Source organism: Clarias gariepinus, chromosome 15 (assembly GCF_024256425.1).
Source record: "Clarias gariepinus isolate MV-2021 ecotype Netherlands chromosome 15, CGAR_prim_01v2, whole genome shotgun sequence".
NCBI classification, from domain to species: domain Eukaryota; kingdom Metazoa; phylum Chordata; class Actinopteri; order Siluriformes; family Clariidae; genus Clarias; species Clarias gariepinus.
Window position 1 is genome coordinate 12,516,876 of NC_071114.1, and position 20,565 is coordinate 12,537,440.

At 37.3% G+C, this 20,565-nt stretch overlaps 1 protein-coding gene across 2 annotated transcripts; it reads right to left on the bottom strand.

Moving 5' to 3' along the window:
• Positions 1–895: 895 nt before the first annotated feature.
• Positions 896–19,869, bottom strand: phka2 (phosphorylase kinase, alpha 2 (liver)). Of its 2 annotated transcripts, XM_053513356.1 has the most exons (32): positions 19,513–19,869; positions 16,517–16,675; positions 16,322–16,369; positions 16,069–16,237; positions 14,661–14,743; positions 14,499–14,579; positions 12,942–13,040; positions 12,642–12,788; positions 12,153–12,206; positions 11,595–11,717; positions 11,132–11,227; positions 10,857–10,964; positions 10,661–10,739; positions 10,364–10,498; positions 10,062–10,171; positions 9,684–9,828; positions 9,496–9,574; positions 9,226–9,383; positions 8,365–8,535; positions 8,083–8,192; positions 7,573–7,706; positions 7,319–7,475; positions 7,150–7,229; positions 6,950–7,028; positions 5,086–5,215; positions 4,793–4,894; positions 4,550–4,668; positions 4,414–4,437; positions 3,083–3,136; positions 2,451–2,678; positions 2,130–2,330; positions 896–1,760 (listed from the first exon to the last, which is right to left on the bottom strand). In XM_053513356.1, exons 1-32 carry the CDS (start codon positions 19,588–19,590, stop codon positions 1,587–1,589), a joined length of 3,714 nt encoding a protein of 1,237 aa, XP_053369331.1. In that variant the 5' UTR covers positions 19,591–19,869; the 3' UTR covers positions 896–1,586. The 2 variants fall into 2 exon arrangements, with proteins under 2 accessions (XP_053369331.1, XP_053369332.1); XM_053513357.1 differs by lacking the exon at positions 4,414–4,437.
• Between the last annotated feature and the right edge of the window lie 696 nt (positions 19,870–20,565).

The window sequence follows — 20,565 nt, forward strand, 5'->3', positions numbered from 1 at the left end:
TTAGTAGTTTAACCTATAATATTTCTATCCCACAGATTTCTTAGCAACCTTAGCAAAAATCCCCAGTGCTCTATTAGATCCAGATCAGACAAGTAAAAAAAAAATAAAATAAATAAAGTCAATGTCATGTTCATAAAAATAGATCGTTTTGACATGGTGAACTCTCTTGCTGTAAGTAGCCATTAGAAGATAGTGGATTTGTATTAACAAGCCGAAGTGTGCCAAGAAAACATTTCCCAAACCATTGCACAACCTCTACCGGCCTGGGCTGTTGACACAAGGCAGGTTGGCTTTATGGATTCTTGCTGTTAACACCAAACTCTGCACAATTCTGATTAACCTCTATAGACTATTGTGTGTAATAATCCCAGAAGATTAGTTGGTATAGAAATACTTAAAGCAGTCCACCTGGCACCAACAATCATGCCACAGTTAAATCACGGACATCACATTGTTTTCTCTAGTCTGATAGCTAATATGCTTTTAGCCTGTGACTGTATGACATTATGCATCATATTGCTACCACAAAAATTAGCTGATTAGATAATTACATTAATGTGTAAATATACAGGTGTTCTAAATAAAGTGCTTGGTAAGTGTAGATTCCTACCTGAGAGCTTGGTTGAAAATAAATACTATGACATGCCAGATTTTCATAAAACAGATCAAATTTATACACTCAGTGTGATACACTCGTAAGTGAAATGATGCTCTATTAAAAACCAAAAACCTTGACAAAACAGACATAAGAATTGAAACTCAGTGGAAACCCATGACAGTAGTGGAGCAATGGTACAATAAAGATAAAAACAAAAGTTTCCCCTTTTTTGCCTAGACTACTTTGAGTTTACATAAACTTGTAATTTTCTGAAAAGAAAAAAAAAAATACATACTGTTCTTTGTTCCTCTCAACAGTTCTCCAAGTTAGAAAACACTTACTGCATGTTAGTAAGTGATGTACAGTAGATATGCATATCTGGGCTTACATTCTTAGTCTCAGTGTAACATATTCATGTAAACATGCTCCAAATACAGTACATGTATACCAGGTAAATTATACTGTACTATTCTCATTGGTATAATACATAAAAAAGTTATCAGTTTGATACAAAGCTATAGGTATAGTATTATTCAGTTTTATATTAATATGGTGCTAAAACAAACATTAGGTACATGCATCAATAACCATAAAGAGTAACAGAAAATTCACATGGAGGTATTGCGTTTTTCACCATAATATTATGGGTTACTGGTCTTTGCTTATGTTTGCTGAAAATGTGGAATTCTTGAATAAAAAGATAAATTATTAAATATTTAAATTAAAAGCAATTAATTTACGTAAATTAACTATTTTTCAATAAATACCTTACTTCATAATATTACTTGCTAATTAATAACATAGATACACTTATTAAAATCAGCTTCACAGTGGTCTAAAAGGAATCTCCTTGTTTTTATTTTGTTAGGAATATGCACTATTCACGCTGCCTCTCTCCTGCTGATCTGAAACCACAGTTGTAAAAGGCAGGACCGCTATTAAATAAATTGATCCCAGGTCGACGTTGAGGTTCCTTAAGCCGTTCTTCTCACTGCATCAGACAGCCACCGCTGGGGAGAAAGTCATGGACGTACGCGACCACGGCTTTGGACAGATAGGTCATAGAGCCATAACTGCCACTGGGGGCGCTGTCATAGAAGAAGTTGCAGATTCCTGTGGCAGGATCTTTCTCCAGAAAAAACTCATTGGCCCCACTAGATTTCTGGAAAAAGAATGTACAAGTTGACTTATAAACAATGGTGAGACGAATATGCGAAATATTGATAGGTATTGACCTGTTCAACTCTAGATTTAGAAGGTTTACTGTAAGCTATTACAGTATCATATGATATCAGGTTATTTTTAATTAACAGCTTACATTAAATGGAAAAACCCACATCGACCTTTGTATCACATTCATAAATATTAATTTTATATTTTCAATATTAACATCTTATCAAAGAGATTTTTTACCAACTTGTAATAATTAAATACTTTTTTAAAAATGTCTTGACAGTTTCATGATGGGTAATGTAAACGTTTGTACTTATTTTTCTGAAAGGCCTGTAAAAAGAATATTTTTGCACTGTACCTGGTCCTGCAAGAAGAACTCATTTGCCATCTGAACAATTCGATCAATGTGAATAATTCCCCCAATGCTGGGGATCTCCATATCAGCCACCAGGGTGAGCACCATAATGGCCTCCACCAGCAGTTGCCGATACTCAGGCTGGGGAACGTGGTTCAGCACGGACTCCACATGCACAGCAAACTTAATCTCGCCTTCTGTCATCTACAGCACATGCACACATGGATTTGTAGACTCAATCCACATCTTACAAACTTACATTCATGTCAATAGATGCAATACAACCTAAGTAGTTTATGAGGCTTGGGAAAGTGTTTCCAGTACCTCACGGGTGGTAGAGGAGGGCAGAACATATCCTGCGATTGAGAGGCCATGACATTTCTGCAAGATCTTCCACACTTTCTGGTAGAAGCCCATGGGCACTCGATTAATAGCGCCATCCAGGCGGCGTCTCCTTAGCCACTGCCCCTGGCGCTCTTCCCACTGCAACCGTGAGTCTCCTGTACCTGTGGGTGACATGACGCCACTCGGGGTCGAAGGACTGCTACACCTCTGCATCACATATACATGGAAATACATACAAATTAGTGCTTGTCTGGGACAAACAATTGGATAGGAAGGTCAAAGGAATGGTGACACCAGATGAAAAGCGGGACATATTTTAAGGGGAAATTAGATATGAGTTTAAAAGCAATGACAACATATTTCTCATAATTACAACAGATTTTTGATCATTCAAGAGTGACCTTACAGATTTGCTTGTTGCCTGGTGCTTTCATTAATTTGTCAAGCCACAGCACAACGAGAACTACTTTATATCTCATATCACTTAAGCAAAAAAGGAAATCAGCTCAAACAAAGCTCATGCATATCATAAGCAGCAACAAACTGTAGCAGTTTGCATTTCATGTCATTTATGCCAAATAAGAAGCATGGACCAGGACAAAAACGATTACCGTGGAGCGAGGGGATGTGACATTACTGCCTGCGGAATAACCGCCAGTACAAATCTATGAGACAAAAGCAGAATGTTTGCAAATGAAACGATGAAACAATGCTGTAACATAAAGCTGCTTGAACATCCAACATCTATCTGCAACAGACACATCATTACTTTGCACACTCAATGTATGATTTCTTAAACTGTAAGACAAAGTGGTTAAAAGACAGACATTTGGATTAGATGAGATACAATTCAAACATTTAGAATAAAGAAGACAGTGAGCCAGGTGCAACACAAATCATGTTTATGAACTGTGATGAATAGAAAAGGCGAATCTTGTTTAATAATAATAATAATAATACTCTAGCATGATCTATACCAGGGGTTCTCAAACGTTATGCAGTCAGGGACCCCTTTGTGTGTAAAATATATTTCATATCCCCATCAATACACACAATTATTTTATGAACTATTCAAATACAATAATACAGGGAGAGCATAAAGTATTTCAGTGACTACAAATAAATATTGTAAATAAAAATATTATATATATATAAAAAAAAATAAACTTATGTCATTAATGAACAGCATTCCAGTTTAGTGCCCCTCGTGTATGTTAGAATATTAAATAAATATATACATATTTAAATTTATCCATATAATTCAATAACTGCTGATTTTGTATGCAAGATATTTTTTTTTAAATACACAAACAAATATTAAAACTTGCAAAATAAAAAACTATGACTGTATGACCCCTTGGCTGGATTTGGAATAACCTATGATGTTATATCCTCTAAGGCTGATAAACTGTTCCATTTCCTTGTTTCTTAACTTTGCCTCATGACTACAGAAGCCTCATGACTCTCAGAATTCTGAAAAAAAAGTCAGACCGAAACACTGAAGTGTTCCAAATCCTCTTCTGAGTTGGTCTACGTACTGCTATAACATTCATATTTCTATCCAACGTCTATCTAGTTAAAAAGATTTGACTGTACATATTCAGGCAAGGACTTAAAGCTTTATTAGAGGATTTTCCTGAACACAGAACTCAATAGGTCCACAATATTTATAGTCTTAAATAGTTTGGGGCTTTATTGTAAATATAAAAGCTTTGCTCATTGAGAATTCCATCACTGTAACAAGCAAAAAAAAAAAACCCTTGGAGATGCTTTATAAACCGTGACCCCCACTTTGAGAACCACTGGTCTATACAAAGATTTCAAACTCCAATCTTAGATGGTAAAGCATACTAATGTAAATAAGAATGGGGTTGGTTGGTGGCACACACTATTGTCTGTATATACATGCCCAGAATTAAACACTCTGACAAACTCAACCTACGCTGACAGGTCTGGTGTCATCCAGCTGAAAACAAATAATGCCAAGGTTATTTAAAGTTGAAGAAGCAAAACATTTTTATTACACAATTAACATCATGTGTATATAAATGACATTACAAAAAGTTGTCCCCCCTCACCTGTTTGATTTCAGTCTTAAGCTGCCTGATGCCTGTGCGTTCTGTTTTCGTGGCTCCTGTGTGTCCGAGTTCACGGATAGATATGGCTGGACTGGTGGCCATGGACTCAGTTGGACGCACTTACACAGGGGAAAAAAAAGGAGTAATTATACTATATAGACAGGAGACCATACTCATCTTTCTTGTAGTCTTAATAAAAACAATATAATTTTTTTTATACGGATCAGCAGTATTTAGACTTACCGCTCCGTTCCACTCCGAACTCTTTACCACTCAAAATGTGATGAAGCAGATTTTTCATGTCTGATGGACTGAGGTTCATCAACGCCTCAGATGCCTCCTCACCTGGCAGAAAGTATGATCACGATGATTTTGTCATTAAACAGAGCAAACAAACAAGTATTCACCTAAAACACAAAAAGTGCAGCTAAGCAAAAAAGCTAACAAATTATAAATGCATAGCTAACAGCCCTTGATTTGAACTCACGACCTTTCAGGAAACTAGCACAGACTTTACCATTAACAGGCATCGTTACCTGTGCACTGGAGACTACGGGCAAGCTCAGTGGCCATCACCTGCATGATGAGACCTATCCTTAGACGCAGCATGTCTCCAAACAGATTCGGCTGGGAGCGCACATACATGGCTAGATACACCATGATTTCCTGCATGTAGCACAAGCAAGATGGTTAACCATCTAAATACCCTTTTCTCTATTTTTATTGTATTCTTTATAGACTACAACAACAAGAATTTAAAAACTAATAGTGTGGTCTATTTTTATGATCTTCAGGATAAAGTACAGGAACAGGAACCATATACATAAAAAATTCTCTTTTCTATTTTATGGTTTCTTATAATGGAGTATTGAAACAAGAGACAGAATCTAAAAGGCCATAACCTATTTTATGCCAATAATTGATTTTCTATTTTATAGAGCAAATGGGTTTTTAAACCAATGTTTAAAACACAAATGTTACATTTAGTAGGATATTAACACAAAAGTTTAAACAATAAATAGGAAAATCTAGTTTAGACAAATTTTGACTTCAGTTACAGGACATGCGCAGGGTTGGTTTCTTTACTTTTGAATGAATCACTTAATTATCATTGCATTTAATTTAAATTGCAACTGATATACAGTACTGTGCAAAAGTCTTGAGCCGCCCCTCATTTTCTTCAGATTAATTTAAATAATGTAGATTCAATTAAAAAAATGGGAACAAATGTTTTACAGGCTGCAAAAAATCGATTATTTATGTAACCACCTCAGCAGCAACCTCATTTTCCCTTTCATCTATTCCAACCACTCAGCATTCAGCATCACCAGTATACTAATCACTGGCCTAATCATCTCTTTTCATCTGCACCTGTTTCTTACTGCTTCATGCTTTAAAGTAGATCATGATTATGCTTGAAACATTTAAGGTGTGGCTTAACGAACAAAAAACCTTCCTCTGAAATGGGTCAGGTACAGGGACTGGTCTGAAAACCAGAGCCGAAAAGTCAGTCAGGAAGTCCGGAGAACTATTTATCAAGACTACATAAAAAAATACAAGAAAGCCTGGATCTTTGGAATCAAAATATGAAGTAATGCAGGGTGCATGAATAAAAATAAATCATGAAAAAATATGAATGTTAAATATTATTATTAGTTTGATGTTTGTGTTCATTATTATTATAATCATTTGTTTTAGATATTTAAAAAGACATTCAAAAACAGTGGGTTTAAAAAGTATTTAGATCCCTTCATCGTTTGCACACTCAGTATATTTATTTTTAAATGGATTAAATGTACTTTTTTTAAATTAATTTGCATAGCAATTCATAAGTGAAAACATGGTTTTAGACTTTTCTGCAAACGAATTAAAGATCAAAATATGAAACATCTCATTTACTGGAGATAAGTATTAACATCATTGACCAAGGAACTTAAGAGCTCAGGAGCATTCTTTATAATTGTACATTTTAAATTGACACCATATTGTATATAATTTATTTCATTTTCTCTTTAGTCTATTTTTATTTTGTACATACATACATCTTTTTTTAATTATTTTTTTTATTTGCTTCCATTTCACTACTGTTGTACTTATACAACCATATACGTGACAAATAGAATTTTTGAATCTTGAATAAAAATTCTTGAATCTTGAATCCTGTTTGCCTAGATTACCCTGAGAGAACTTGAATGTCTCTAGACAAGGAATAAAATAGTTTCAAAAATTTTGATTGTTCCTAGGAGCACAAAACACATACAAATTATTGTGTATGTTATTACTAACACAGTCTCACGGTCACTGCGTGGCTTAACAACCAAAAAACATTCATCTAAAAATGTACATTTATGTTTTTGTTTTGTTTTCTCCTCTCTCCGCTGCTTTAGATATCAGCTTTACCTGGGTAAGTACCGCGATGCTTATATCCTGACCACTGGCTTCAAAGATTAGTTTATTCAGTTCTTCAGGTGGGAGAGGACTAAAAGAAAGGATATACAAGTGGCTTAAGTAAACACTAGATGAAGAAAACAGAAACATTAAGGTTTAGTATCCATAATGATCTTTCAAAGGAAAGATAGAGTAAAGAAGTGCAGGCTTACACAGTGATGATTTTCTCCCTTGGCTCTGGAGGAAGACCGACCGTCAGCTGCTTCTGATGGGAGATCAGATCAGTACACGCCTGAGGATGAAACATGGGTTAGCTTTTAGTAACATGGCTAGGCAGTTGTTGTGCTTTGGGGAAGAATTGTCCAAAACAAAAGTTCTTACCTCGGCCAATACCTCCACCTTCTTCTTCAAGATGCCCGAGATGTACCGAATAAGTCCCCACTCTTTACTCGCTCCAGCTTTGCCGTAAAGCTCCTCGAGCAGAGTGCGCACTGTGGCTCCCTTCTGCTCCGATATATTCACCATCCACTCTGCCCCTCTGTGCAGCCAGACAATCAATACATCAAAACAATTCATTCGTCACAGATGCTAATCATTCTAGGAATCGATTTGATTACATAAATTTATGTGCCTACTTCATAGCATAGAGGATATAAAGAATATCAGCCTGGTCCTGTAATGTGGGGCATTCCTTCAGGTGATTCACGAGCGCAGCAAAGTCTGTGTTGCCTTGAGCATCACGGGGCAGGTGAAGGTCAAGAGAACTGGCCTAGGTGAAGATTTTCAGATATCAACAAAATAAATTAGTTCCCAACTTCCAGAAATCTTTCCAGAGCCTGTAGTACTTTCTGGAGGGGTTAATCTTTCCAGGCTGTTCCGATCATCTCATCTTTACCAATGTGTCAGTTCAGACAGAATATAAATTATAGACAGTAAGTTTGGTCTAATACTGTAGGTGTTGTTTTATTGAAGGCATAATATTTTGTGAAGAACGATTCACAAAAGACTAAAATCCCAGATAAACTCCAGTAATAATAGCATTTCCCCAACTTTGCATTTAAAATCGGCTCGAATTAAACAAGGCTTTAGGTTCATTTAGTTATTTTGTTAAAAAGAAATTCTGATTTGAAACATTTTTAACCTGCCTTTTGGGGGTTTTGAGGAGTGTGGTGTTGAGGGTGTGGGAGGTCCAGCAGGTTCAGAGACTTCCGGTGTTTGTTCATAATGGGAACCACTGGTAAATACAGAGACGGCTCTGAAAAGCACACAAAATAATGTCTGAAACGGCAGAGGATTATACCTGAAATTAAATGGTATGGAATGTTTTGTCTCCCTATATTAACTTAGATTTTTTTTTTTTAAGGAATGGAGTAAATTTATAAACAGTGGATGGATTATGGTTATGGTAGGCAACATTTAAGGCTTACTAGGCATGGTGTATCCCTGAACCTGAGCCATGAGTGTCAGGATGTCCCTGGTAGTGTGCTCCGCGCTGAAAACATGGTGCTGCCCTTTCTGGACAGGAGGGAGATGCGATGTTGTGGCTGTGCTCTGTATGAGGTGGGCGAAGTACTGGTCCAGCACATCTTTGGAATCTTCTAAACAGGAAATGCAATAACAAAATAACTTTAGAGCTTTCTGTATAAGAAAAAGGATCATTGATGTTAAAAGACACTATGTCATGTTTTCAAGCAAGAGATGTGATGACTGATAGTCAATATAAATACTTGCTAGTGGTGCAAAATGTATGTCTGTCATTTTGAATGAGAATTTTGAATTTTTAACATAAATTGGATAACTGACGTAGATGAACTGAATCCACATTTAACTGCTGGACAGTAGGGTTGCATGATTTGATATAAAAAAAAAAATGTTGATAATTTTGAAATATATGGTGATTGCGATTTAAACGGCAATATATAACTATTAAATGCACCATTAAGTATTTAATTGTATTTATCTAGGTTAACAACAAATAATGCCACAAATGATCTCATTAAAAGGATGTTTGACAATTTATTAATTCATTAAAAAATAATAAAACTCTAATTATTCACAAACTCTACATATATTCCTGACTGTGCATATATTACCTGTAATAAATAGCAGCCTTTTGCAATTTCAATAATTGTACATTTCCATATTACACATACGGTACAGTACAACAACATACAGTATATTAAATAAGTAAATATATAATAGTGCTTTATTATTATTATTTTCTGCCACTAAATTCTGGCCTCCAGTTTCTGTACTAGACATCAGAAATTAAAATAAAAGTGAAATACCAGTGCTGTAAAAATTATGAACTTTATCTTCATTGTCTTCATCTTCACTGTAGTCATCATCTTCATCTTCGAGGTTCTCCTCTGAGTCAGCATCCATAAAGCTGAGTTTGGTGTGGAAGGAGGTAGTGAGGAATGTGGAGAGGTTCGCCAACTGAACTCTGCAGGTCAGAAAAAGGAATGTGAAGTACTGGAATATTGCAGAAGATGGAAATATGAAACATAAGGGTAAAAAAAGCTAGCGTGTCTGATACAACACAAATTGTTTTTTACCTGACTCCTGCAAAATAGCCATCTTGGAGCTTTCTCAAAGTGGACAAGATGCAAGGATCGATGGTTTCACCATCCTCCACTATAACAACAAGAAGAAAACTGAGACTTACTTTCTTTGTAGTGGATTTTGGTGCCATGTCTTATAATCTGTGTGTGTGTCGGGGGTGGGGATATTGTTTCACTATTACCCAGCATGCTATGTGTAATCGGGAAAGTGAGCGTGGGTCTTCCTGTCATCCGCCAACAGGAAGAGAGGTAGGCTAACTCTGTCCTTAGCATGTCCACTATCATCTGATTATCCAGAGCCAGGTAGAAATGATGCTGATCAATAAACTAAAAAGAAATGATAAAATTAGTATTTATTTTATTTATTTTTATTTTTCTACTTTTGGCTAGAAGCTGTGTTACTAAGATACTGATAATGAATTTACACCTTTTTAATTAGGGATGAATGATTTACAGTATGATACAGTAATAATTTTGGATTAAATAACTTAATTTAATTAATAATCTATGATATTTTATGACAAGCCCTTAATTTTATAGTGTTAAAAATTTATATTTACCTGTGGGGTAAACGTGTAGGTACGATTCCTGATCTCATAGAACTTAGAAGTCCCTAGAACACCAATGTGACGATACGGCCGTCCAGTCAAATTGAGCCTCCTACAGTTTCCTGCAAATATAAACTTCAGATGAGTGAAGTGCTGCGGATGCACACAACAGATCACAAAATGTCATAAATGTGCTAATAAATATGCTCACACACATTGGGAAGCATTCAAAATAATGTACAGGAAATTGTGCAAATACGTGGCATCAGGTGTTAATGACATCTGTGGTAAAGTAACCAACAAGCAATCTTTACCAAGCTTGACGTAGATGTGGCTCAGAATACGAGCAGACATGATTCTGATGGGCTGGACTTGTGACACTGTCTGCACCTCAATCCCATTACCCCTCAGAAGTGCCTGGATCTCCTCGGTCTCTGCTACTACACTGACTAAAACGAAAAACAGTCAATTGTAAAACCTGTCTGATTGAACAGAACAGAAAAAGTGTGTTGTTGGATTTAGGCTTCTACAGTTATAGCAAATATGATTTTTTTTTTTTTTTTATCATATCATTAAACATTTGGTATGAGTAACCATATGTGTTTGTTTACCTTGGACAACAACATCTGGTTTGAAGTCGGTGGAGAACCTTCTGTTTAGAGGATCTATCTCTCCAGGAGCAAGAAATCCCTGGTTTGAGAAAGAAGACATTTTTTATGAAGAACGATAGTGATCTACATAGAATGCAGAACAGGAATACACAGTTGCAATATAAGCAATATATATAATGCATGTGAGCTGCTGTACCTCTACTAGCAAACTGCTCAGAATGTAGAGAGACTGTCCCCATAGGTGAGGCAGCTGCCCCAGAGCTACACGGTCTACACTGTGAGGGTTCTTGTATTCTTCTTCAACCTGAAATTCAATAAACACACCTCTTCCATGAAAATATTTTTAATTCTGGTATGTTTAAAAAGATCAGTCTTAAAGTAGCAAAGAGTCTCAAAGATCAAGTAGCATGCACACAAAAATACGCAAACGCCTATTATAAAATGAAATGTATCTGAGTCCCACACTCTGACCTTGTCAGCAGGTACAGCGTAAAGCTCAGGCATCAGCCGGATGCCATGTTTAGCTCGAATCAAGACCCCGTCCAGTGCCTCCTTGTATTCCTCCACCTGATCAGTGACAATAGTGTTAACAATGACCACATACTGCCCCCTTGTGGACACAAACATCCCAAATCCCAAGACAAGGTTGCAGTGTGCAATGTTGTTTCATGTGTAATATTACTGCTTTGCAGGATTTATTTTTACATCATCTCAATAATTGATTTATTTTACCTGTCCAAGACTTAGGGGTTACACAATCGTGTAACTCATGTAAAATGACAGAAAACCATAAATTCTAATTTAAGACCCTGATTCAAAAGATTGTTTGGATTAGAGATGCAATGACACACACCTATAAGTCAAAGTATGCAAAGTATTTTGCTTATGATATCACCTTTATATCTCTACCATGGTCAAGGTATGATGTGTATACCTGTACGTGATCCCCGTTGAAAACACCATCCAGTATGAGATAAGTCCAAAAGATTGGCCATTCGCATTCAATATTCTCAAACAGCTTTAGCTCAGCTGGGTCATAATGAAGCCGAGAAGGATCCTGTTCACGCAGCATGAAAACAGCAATCAGCAAATGACCACAATTAAATATCACAGCAAATGAACACAGCAAGAAAGATACTATCCTGACTAATCCATGTAAAAATTATACATACAGTACTAGTCAAAAGTTTGAACAAACCTCCTTATTCAATGTATTTCTTTGTTTAGTGATTTATTTTCTACATTTTAGAACAATACAGGAAAATCAAAACTGCAAAATAATGCATATGTAGAAAGAAAAGAAATTCAGGAAAGATTGCTGAATTGATCATTGGTGGGTCCATACGTTTGACTGGTACTGTACATGTACATATACAGCATGCTACTATACGCTATGTATACATGCTACTGGTTGGCACATCTCCCAAACTTACAAAAATTACTGTATATAATGGTTAAGTGATGTAAAATTAATCTAAATACTTCTACTTACCTCTTTTGGGGTCTTGTAGCCATCTCTAATAAACCGACAGCACCCATAACGTCCCTACAATTTGTTGAACCACAATTAAAAATATGTTTGATTGAAGCAGGTTTACATATTTTAAACACTTATCCTGTCAAATCCTCAGAACAGGTTACATTGTTAGCTTGTCAGAATCCAAATATCAAAATCATTAATCAAGTATATTTTTTCTCCCTAATTTAGTCGTGTCTTATTCCCTCCCATCATTACGCCACTCCCCCATCAAGGCTACTACTATCTGTCACATTTGGATAACAGCGCTATCCGCTCCGCTATGAGCTCACAAATGCCCGTGATTGGATTATAGCCTCGATTGATGTGAGAACGATCCCATCCCTCCCTTCTAAAAGAGTAGTCCTGAGAAAGTCCTGATGTAACTTGTTTTCATTTATGTTGCAATACTACATATGTTGTAATGTATAATGATAAAACTGAACACCGAAAAAGGGTGTGTACCTGGAGCTTGGAGATGATCTCACTCTTAGTAATGTTGACCAGGTCAGCATCTTCAACTGCAAACGCAGGAAAAGAGATAACCGAGAGCAAACCAGCATCGATCTCCTTGGATGTAGAAGCTCGTGGCAGCATTGAGCACAAGATTGACTGGAAACATATGATCAATTAATAATAATAAAACAGCGCTAAGTGGAAATAAAACCCTTTCTTCCATGCAACAGTTCATTTATGAACAAATGACATATCATTCTTCTTTCACATTGACGCGAGTTTCTGTATAAACAGAAATTAGTGTATTACCTGGCAGTGCTCTACTTCATCTGGTAGAACGTGGATTACAGATTTGGGACTTCCATGTGCTCCAAATAAGTCAAGTTCATCAATGGCCTCCAGAGCAGCCTAAAATACATTAAACATGTGTATAAATCTAAAAGATATTTTAAATGCAAGAGAAACCAATGCAAACATTTTGTCTGTTATAATTTTTTTTTGGAAAAAAAGATTAAAATCCAAAAGAAAAATCATTATTTTTGTAAAATATTGACAACGTCGTCAATAGTTTTTATGCCTGCACCAGTAGGGGGTGGCATTAGCATCAAGTTATACTTGTTTTTGCCTTGTGTCAAAGAATAACATTTTTGTGCTGCATCAAGCAAAGAAAACAACTAAGGAATTTTTAAATGACTGAAGCTAGGTTAAAAACCCTTTAACACATTATTAAAACCCCTGGAAGTATAGTGCTGAACTGTCAACTTTGAAATAAATGTGGTCTGAAAAAAAATTAAGAATGGAAATCACTTGGTGAAGTTTGTGTGTTAACTAGTGAAACTAAGAGCATTTCCATTCATATACAATGTGATGAGAACTCGGGAGTTGGGACTAAAAAGCTGTGTGGCCATAAGGAAACCACTCTTCTGAATCACTCAGTCTGAGGACTCCAAATTGGGCCTTTATCTTATACTATCTTTATACTATACTACAGAATTAAGACAATCTTAATTATAAAAAATTATACTTTTACGAGCATACAGTTGCATTTAAAGTTGCGTAAGATCTGCTGAACAAGTTAGTTATTGTTATCACTTACAGCTACTCCCTTGCAGCCCCCACCAGCCTATTCCAGAGAAAAAAATGTCGCTTGTCAAGTTACTGACAACCACAAAGCTCTGAAGACTTTTCTGTGTCAGGTCAGAACGTTACATTATTACACATGTTAAAAAGCACTGACATTGGAAACTTCTTCCAGATAAGCTAAATAAATCTCCCTTTTACAGAAAAAGTCACCATTTAAATAAAGCTTCCACCATACAGGCCCCTGTGTGATTTACAGCTATAAATAAACTATTAAAACTAGTGCATTGATATGAACCTGGGATTTAAGTCATCACGTGGATCTTAATCAACATATAGGTAAGCCCTGTCTATTGGATTACTGCAGTGATTAATATGGTTCAGCTGGCAACAAGTTATTTACCTCTAACTGCTACAGTGAGTAGCTTATCATTTCCTAAACAACCATGTCAGAAGACATATCCTGTACCTAAACTGTACACTAAAATATGACACAATGTCCCAAAGCTATTTCTAGAGCTGCGCATGGTAAATGCAAACTGACCCAATAACCGGGTTTAGTATGACAAACATTTTTATATAACCTTTATAGTACCCGGAGGAAACCCACCAAGCACGGGGAGAACATGCAAACTCCATGCACACAGAGACGGGAATCGAGCCTGGCCGAGAAACGAACCCAGACCCTGGAGGTGCAAGGCGACAGTGCTATCCACTACACCACCGTGCCGCCAATGTCAATCCAAAATAACAAAAATGTTTCAGGCTGGAATTGTGAAGATCTACCTTTGCCATTCCAATAGAGCTTCCATTTAATTCAGCAATCCCCTGGTTTGTCTTGTCTCCTCTCTCCCACATTCCATAATCCTACAGACACACAAGCAATGCTGTTATCCCCGCGAGTACCTGAAAAGTGTAATGGCTTTAAATATTAAGAGTCCAACTTACAGCCACTTTATAAGCAGCCTCAATGTAGAACACCAAGTTCTGTATAAAAGCCACCTCGTCCAGGTTCGATATAATACGCAGCCCTGGAACAAAGCCAACAAATCTTTCATTAATTATACAGTCGCATTAGAAAAGACCTCAAAGTAACACAATCTTTAATCATTATTTAAAGATATTAATGAGTCTTGTTACAAGTGTTACATAAGTGACTTTTTAACATGCATATAAATCACTTATTTTTTTCTCTGCAAAAAGGGAAATATGTGCAGCAAACCTATTTACTGTATATGTTTTTTATTTAAAAAAAAAAAATAAAATAAAAAATGGGACTGTGGGGAGGGTTGCATTTGGAAAAGCATATGTCGAAAATCCTGTACCAAAACAAATATGTGGATCAGAGGATCTGTTGTGGAAACCCCTACTGGTAGTTTTGACTGTCCATTTAGTTGTAACCACTGCCCTAAAAATGTTGCGCATGATAGACAAAACTCTTGTAGAACCAGCTCCAGCCAGTTAACGAAAGCAAGCTGCCAAGTTTAGTATTAAAGTACTACAACTGGTGTACTGTATATTAGCACTGCGGACAATACCCTTACTGTACTTTCTCACTGTTTCATATTCGCAGGTTGACATTCAATCTACAGTCAAGGAGAATGAATTGCATGCTTTTATATAAATTCAATGCATCTCGCTTTTTGTGTTTGTCTTAAGATTAATCAAAATTTTGCACTTGACTTTAACTATGAGTGGTGTTCAAGTCAAACTGAGACTTTTGGTTGTACAGAATAACAGAACAGAAAACTACCTTTATTTCTCTATATAAAGCCCTGATACACTAATGCACTTATCCCAGCGTTTAACTAGTGCTTGGATACCACTGAGGTAGGAATTTTTTTAAGTATGCTGAAGCCATGATCATGATATGACTGTCTACATCATGTCAAAAAACGCCAAAGACCTCTTTAATTAACAAAACATGTGGAAATGACTTGGAGCAAGGTCAGGGATGTTTCTATAACTCCCAGCCAAGTTTCTGTAATGTGCAAGTGGTGTTGTGAGTGATTGTGTGTACAGTTCCCACAGCCAGATTAGTCTCTTCTATATGTTGGCTTCAAGTTATCTGTCAATTTTCAAGGATCAGGTGGAACAACTGCAGTGGGCTCTGAGAATTGTAATTCATGGGGGTACGGTCTTCTTTCTTCTTCTCTGCACCATTTAAATACAAGTTTCATTATTGTACCATTCTTAAAGTCTTCGATAAATGTCAATCAGGTTTATACCTCTATTTTTCACCACTAGTCCCGGTTTGACTCGAACACCCCTTATACATATCAAAGTTAAGTTAATAAAAATAATAAATTTTCAGTCCGGCTATCAAAAGCTTTTTGAAATATAGGTTTGTGCTCACCGGAAGCTGTCATCTGTGCCAGCATCAGCAGGTACAATGATGTCGCATCTACCTGCAGGTGCCCCCACTGGTCGTCCCCAACCACAGTTGCACAAGTGGAAGTGTCGTACTTGGCATGCAGACAGTCCTTGGTGCTCTGTGTGTGTTTAAACTTCTCCACCTTTTCCATCTGCCATACCCACATAACCATGTCACTGTACATTCACACAAGTGTAATGATAAAAGAACTAGTCCGTCTTCTTCTAAGCCTTACCTGTCTCATCATACACTGTAACAGTCCTTGCATCAGCTTGACCACAGTCTGTGGAATAAACAGACATGCGTGAATTGTAGTTGCAGTAAAAACACTAACAAGCCTTTATTTTTCCCAAACCAGCCTAACACTTTTTTTATTTTTATATTTATAACATAAGAACCTATTTGAAAATACAGTCTGTTCAAGACTGACCTGTTCAAGCTCATACGCCTTGGCTTTGTCCTCATCACGGTCAGCATTTTTGCGATATGCCATTCCCAGACCCCACACGGCCAGGATGCTGTAGACGTTGTCCCTGACCCAGGCATCTTTCTGCTGTGCACTTGCTGCGAGCAAACCTGTCACTGGATTCTACACAAACCATAAACATATTACTCCTGACTAACAAGGACATACCAGGATGTAAGCAGAAAATCTTAAATAATTCAGCTTTTAATAGGAGTAAATGGAAATTCCATGCTTGACCAGATGGTTCATAACTGATTTGCAGTTCCCTTTGTTGGTGCATGAAAGTCATGAATTAATCATAAACACTCAACTGAAACAGGATGCGTAAAGCTCACTGTAATAAATAAAATTAATTAGGGCTCATTTGAATTGATTCGATATTGCAAAGTTTGGCATCCAATGTCTGGATCCAGAAACAAACCTTTATTAGTCACAACATTTTGACCACCTGAGTGGTCTCCCCCCGCTTTTGCGACCACAACAGCAATACGCTGTGTGCGCTGACACGTTTCTGTGGGGACCAGCACTAACCTTTTTCAGCAATATGAGCAATAGAAGCTCATACAGAGGCCAGCATTTATTCACTCCTTGCGTCAATGAGCCTTGGTCGACCACAACCCTGTTGCTGGTTCACTGGTTTTCCTTCCTTGGTTGCGATAGGTCCTAACCCATTACATTGCATCACCCATCACAATATGGCCCTTGTCACAGTCGCTACGGTTACAATTCAATATCTCATTACAATGGCAACTGGTAGTGAATTACAGCAAGTGAACATTTTGTTTCTGAAGTTGAATGTGTTGGAAGCAGAAAAAAATGGGCAAGCCTAAGGGCCAAGTTGTAATGGCTAGATGACTGGGTCAGGCCAACTCCAAAACTGCAGCTCTTGAGGGATGTTCCTGTTCTGCAGCGGTCAGGCCATACCAAAAGTACTCCAAGGAAGGAAAACCAGTGAACCAGCAACAGGGTCGTGGCAGCCAGACTTATGTGGGTGGGGTGCAAAGGTTGGCCAGTACAGTTTGATCCAGTAGAAGCAATACTGTAGGTTAAATTGCTGAAAAGGTTAATGGTGGTTCCCATAGAAAGGTGTCAGAACACATGGTGTAATGGGGACCTACTTATACTCCTATCTCACCTACGCGGTGGCCGTAAATACAGTTCATCACGATTCACTGCGAGTTTTAGCACCGTGATTACTTTTCCATATTTTCATGAGAAGAATGGAACAATTGTGCACTTGTAAATGTGAATAATAAATATGTTGAACACTTATTTATGTATCAGAACTGATGTGACAAGCAAAGATGATTTCCTTCTTTAGTACTAACTTTAGATGACCCCAAAGGAAAAATTGCTGTGTTTTATTTTATTTTTTTCCAATTATCCATTGTTCTTTTCGAAGCTGTCTTGGGACTGTATTGGAAATATTGTAAAAAAATAAGTTTTATTTAAGAAAAATGTTTATGGGTTTAGACCTCTGGGCCACCTTGTATACTGTACAACCCTATATTATGAATCCTTTTGAAGATGCCTTACATGAACAGATTAAAATAAAGTTGGCCTAAGGGATGCAGAAAAAAATCATGCAAAAAGGTTTCTAATGCTGTACTGTTCTCTAGGTGTTTAAAGCCCCGTTAATGAAAACTCCACCCTGAACATTGTGCATACTAATCTTTATACTTTACGTAGAACCTTCTGTTTTCTTTTTAAAGTTTATAACTCTTTCAATGACACACTGGTCATATTTTACTTTGCTTAGCATTTTCCTCCATACTCAATGCTGGTCGACCACCTGCTGAAGGTGCCAAAGGGGATTTAGCCCTTGCTTTATCTCTACCAAAAGATGGTGATGCAGCGGCGCTTAAAGACTTCAGTCTATTCAGCTCTCAAATCCTTATCTGTATACTCGCTCTGCTCGAGCAGATCAAGTTCCAAAGCTACAACTTTCATGCTTTCGCCATTAACACCTTCGGTTTGTCATCAAGAAAAGCATTAACTATAGCCTGGTCATGTCTCTGCATCATACAGCTGCCTTGCATTCTGGAAATCCGAGCCCAGCATTTGCCTCCACAATGTCTATATTGGATTTTCCATCCATGACCTTTAACATAGTTGTTCAAGGATGACTGAGAATAGAAACGTTTGCTGGTTTAGTGGTAGAGATGGACACATGGAAACACTATTCGTTATGTTTGAAATTATAGTTTAGTTTTTTTTATCCTGTCACATCAGGGCAACACACATGCACTAATGATTTTCTAAGAGAAATCATTTGAATATAACTCAACATGTGAAAAATCAGCAGCACACAAACATTGTTGGGGGCCTGAAGCCTATCCCAGGAGACTTTGGGCACAAGGCGGGGTACACGCTAGACGGGATGCCGATCCAGGGCACACACACACACACACACACACATATTACGATCAATTTGAGAATGCCAGTTAGCCTAATCTGCATGTCTTGGGACTGTCTGGGTGAAACAGGAGTAGGCAGGAATTAAACTCGGACCCTGGCGTTGCCGGGCGACAGTGCTGACCACTACGAAACACAGGGACATCATAAATATTTGTTTTAGGGTTATGCTTTCCTTTACGATTCTACGCAGGAACATAGACAATGTTTTGCTTTTCATTAAAACCTAGAGCTTTTATCTGAAGGTATTAAATGTAAGGATTGAGATAATCAGCTATAGTCTGAAAGAATAGCACAGTGTGATACAGACAGCTGTTCATGCTCCTCAGTTCATCTCCAAAAGGTGACCTTTGTCCAGGCGCTGTTTATTTTTAGAGCACGGCTCCAGCTGCTTATTATCACTTTATAACAATACACTGTTCACAAAACTGCAGAAAACCTTCCAGGTCCACTTACTGTTTAACTCACACTATTCCAAAGGGAGAAGCTCGCACTAATCATCAGTCCAGGCCCGTTATAGACAAACATGATTCATGCAAACTCACCTGATAGCACAGGATGGTCTCATGGACGAGTCTAGCGAACGCATCCAGTCGCACTCCTGAGTTGCTTCTGCTCCGCATCTTGATTTATCGCCGTCAAGCAATAAAAGCCCAAGCTCCTGTGGTTAAACTGTTACTCCATTACTGACGCTGCTTTAAGTACAAACGCCCCAGGGAATGCAGGCAAGCTGAGCAAACATCATCTCCCTGAGAATAGTGTCACCCCCTATAAGCAGGCTCTCTGAGCAAAACCGACGTCCATTCGATGTATCCATCCGATTAGTACACAGTCCTCAACACATTGGCCTTTTACAGTCCTTGTCACCACCGGGGAAGATGTGCAGTAGGCCACATAACAGCTTTGACAGGGACTCTTACAGTGAATTGTGAAGAAGAATCCGGAAGTGTCATTTTAGTTTTGTTTTAGTTTTGTGTTTGTTTGTTTGTTAGCTTGATTGCTTGTAAAACAATTTAAAAACTGTTTTTTTTTACACCAGAACTACTTAAGAACGAATTTAATATATGGTTAAGCAAAACCAGTGTATTATATAAATAGTTTGTATGGAGGAATTTCAAAATAAAAGTTCACCTACAGCCACTACGGGCTGCGTTCCATTTCACAGTGTACTTCAAAGCGTGCTCCCTTCGCCCTGTTCCTTGTGCAGGGACCGTCAGTTAAGGGAGCTTCCCTCGACAAAAAAAAATCCACCATTCGAAACACCGTCACTGTAACGACACCAAAGATGAATCCCTTAATATGTTTGTACCATAATAAAAATAAAATAAAATAATAGTTTGGTGTGATAAAATGCAAAATTATATTGTATTGGATTTCACTGGATTGGTGGCTAAATATTAGAATATTGTACAAAATGTACCTAGTTCAAAACAAGATTTTGGATCAACTGTCATTTCATGTTATTACAATATGATGATATAGAAAAGTTTATGTTTATGTCTTGTTAATGCTAAGTTGTTCAGCACACAGTCACTTAAACACAGTCACTTTATCACATATTATTACACTGGTATCACATCTTTACGATATTATATCTT